Source organism: Trichinella spiralis (genome assembly GCF_000181795.1).
Source record: "Trichinella spiralis strain ISS 195 chromosome Unknown Scfld5689, whole genome shotgun sequence".
Lineage (NCBI taxonomy): Eukaryota > Metazoa > Nematoda > Enoplea > Trichinellida > Trichinellidae > Trichinella > Trichinella spiralis.
In genome coordinates this window covers 1-1,068 of record NW_003532628.1, presented here as the reverse complement: position 1 = coordinate 1,068, position 1,068 = coordinate 1, and the positions used below count along the sequence as shown (strand labels likewise).

The 1,068-nt window shown below is 40.7% G+C and overlaps 2 protein-coding genes across 2 annotated transcripts; both read right to left on the bottom strand.

Annotated features, from left to right (window-relative positions):
- Positions 1–26: 26 nt before the first annotated feature.
- On the bottom strand, positions 27–236 carry Tsp_14099 (histone H3.2). Its single transcript, XM_003366629.1, has one exon. The coding sequence runs from the start codon at positions 234–236 to the stop codon at positions 51–53; it is 186 nt and encodes a 61-aa protein (XP_003366677.1). The 3' UTR covers positions 27–50.
- Positions 237–647: 411 nt separating this feature from the next.
- On the bottom strand, positions 648–929 carry Tsp_14098 (histone H2B; the record flags this gene model as incomplete). Its single annotated transcript, XM_003366628.1, has 1 exon — positions 648–929. A coding segment is annotated over one exon (249 nt), but the record flags the coding sequence as incomplete, so codon positions are not given.
- Between the last annotated feature and the right edge of the window lie 139 nt (positions 930–1,068).

The window sequence follows — 1,068 nt, the reverse complement described above, 5'->3', positions numbered from 1 at the left end:
TCTTGATGCAGCTGCCCGTAGCCAAATCGCTGGCAAGGCAGCCTTTCTGATCACAGGTTCTGTACTTTTTGGTAACGCCGAATTTCACGAAGAGCCACTGTCCCTGGACGATAACGACGTAGTTTCTTTACTCTATCAGCATTGGTGGCAATCATCCGAGCCGCTTTAGTGGCCAACTGCTTACGTGGGGCTTTTCCACCAGTACTTTTGCGAGCGGTTTGCTTAGTACGCGCCATTTTTACTCGAACACTCTCAACTGAGAGCAAAATAAATGTTCACTCCTTTATATACATAACTGCAATTGACCTTTAACTGTAAGTGGTGAACTGAGTTTTCAAAAATGATTGGCTGGGGAAAAAGGCGGGAAACGATTTGCGATGGAGGTTTCTCCTTGCCCCTTTCAGCTTACACAGTTTTTAACAATAATTTCAAATGTTTTATAAACAATCTTATTAGTTTACAGTATCCCATTAATGATTAAACATTAGGTTAACTGGTAAAAATTTACTTTATGTAAGTGAAAAATAAATTTTAACAAAAGTATAGTTTTTATTTATTGAATTTCATCGATTTGAATAAAAATTAATGTGGTCCTGAAAAGGACCGTTGGGTTATTGTTATTTACTTAAATATGCTGGCAACACAGTTTACCTTCCACTGTTGTACTTGCTAACAGCTTTGGTCCCTTCGCTGACCGCATGTTTGCAAAGTTCACCAGGCAAAAGTAAACGGACAGCCGTTTGAATTTCCCGTGAAGTGATCGTGTGGCGTTGATTGTATTGGGCAAGACGACTCGCCTCAGCGGCAAGGCGATCAAAAATGTCATTCACAAAACTGTTCATGATTGACATCGCCCTGCTGCTGATGCCAGTATCAGCATGAACTTGCTTCAAGACCTTGTAGATGTAACCAGCGAACGATTCTTTCCTCAACGACGTCGTCTGCGATCACCAGACTTGGCCACTTTCTGGAGTGACCTGCTTTCTTTTACACCTTTCGAGTCATGTATTCACCCGCTGAACGTTCAAAAAATGAATTCTAAAATGAGATTTTCTACTGAGAAATTTT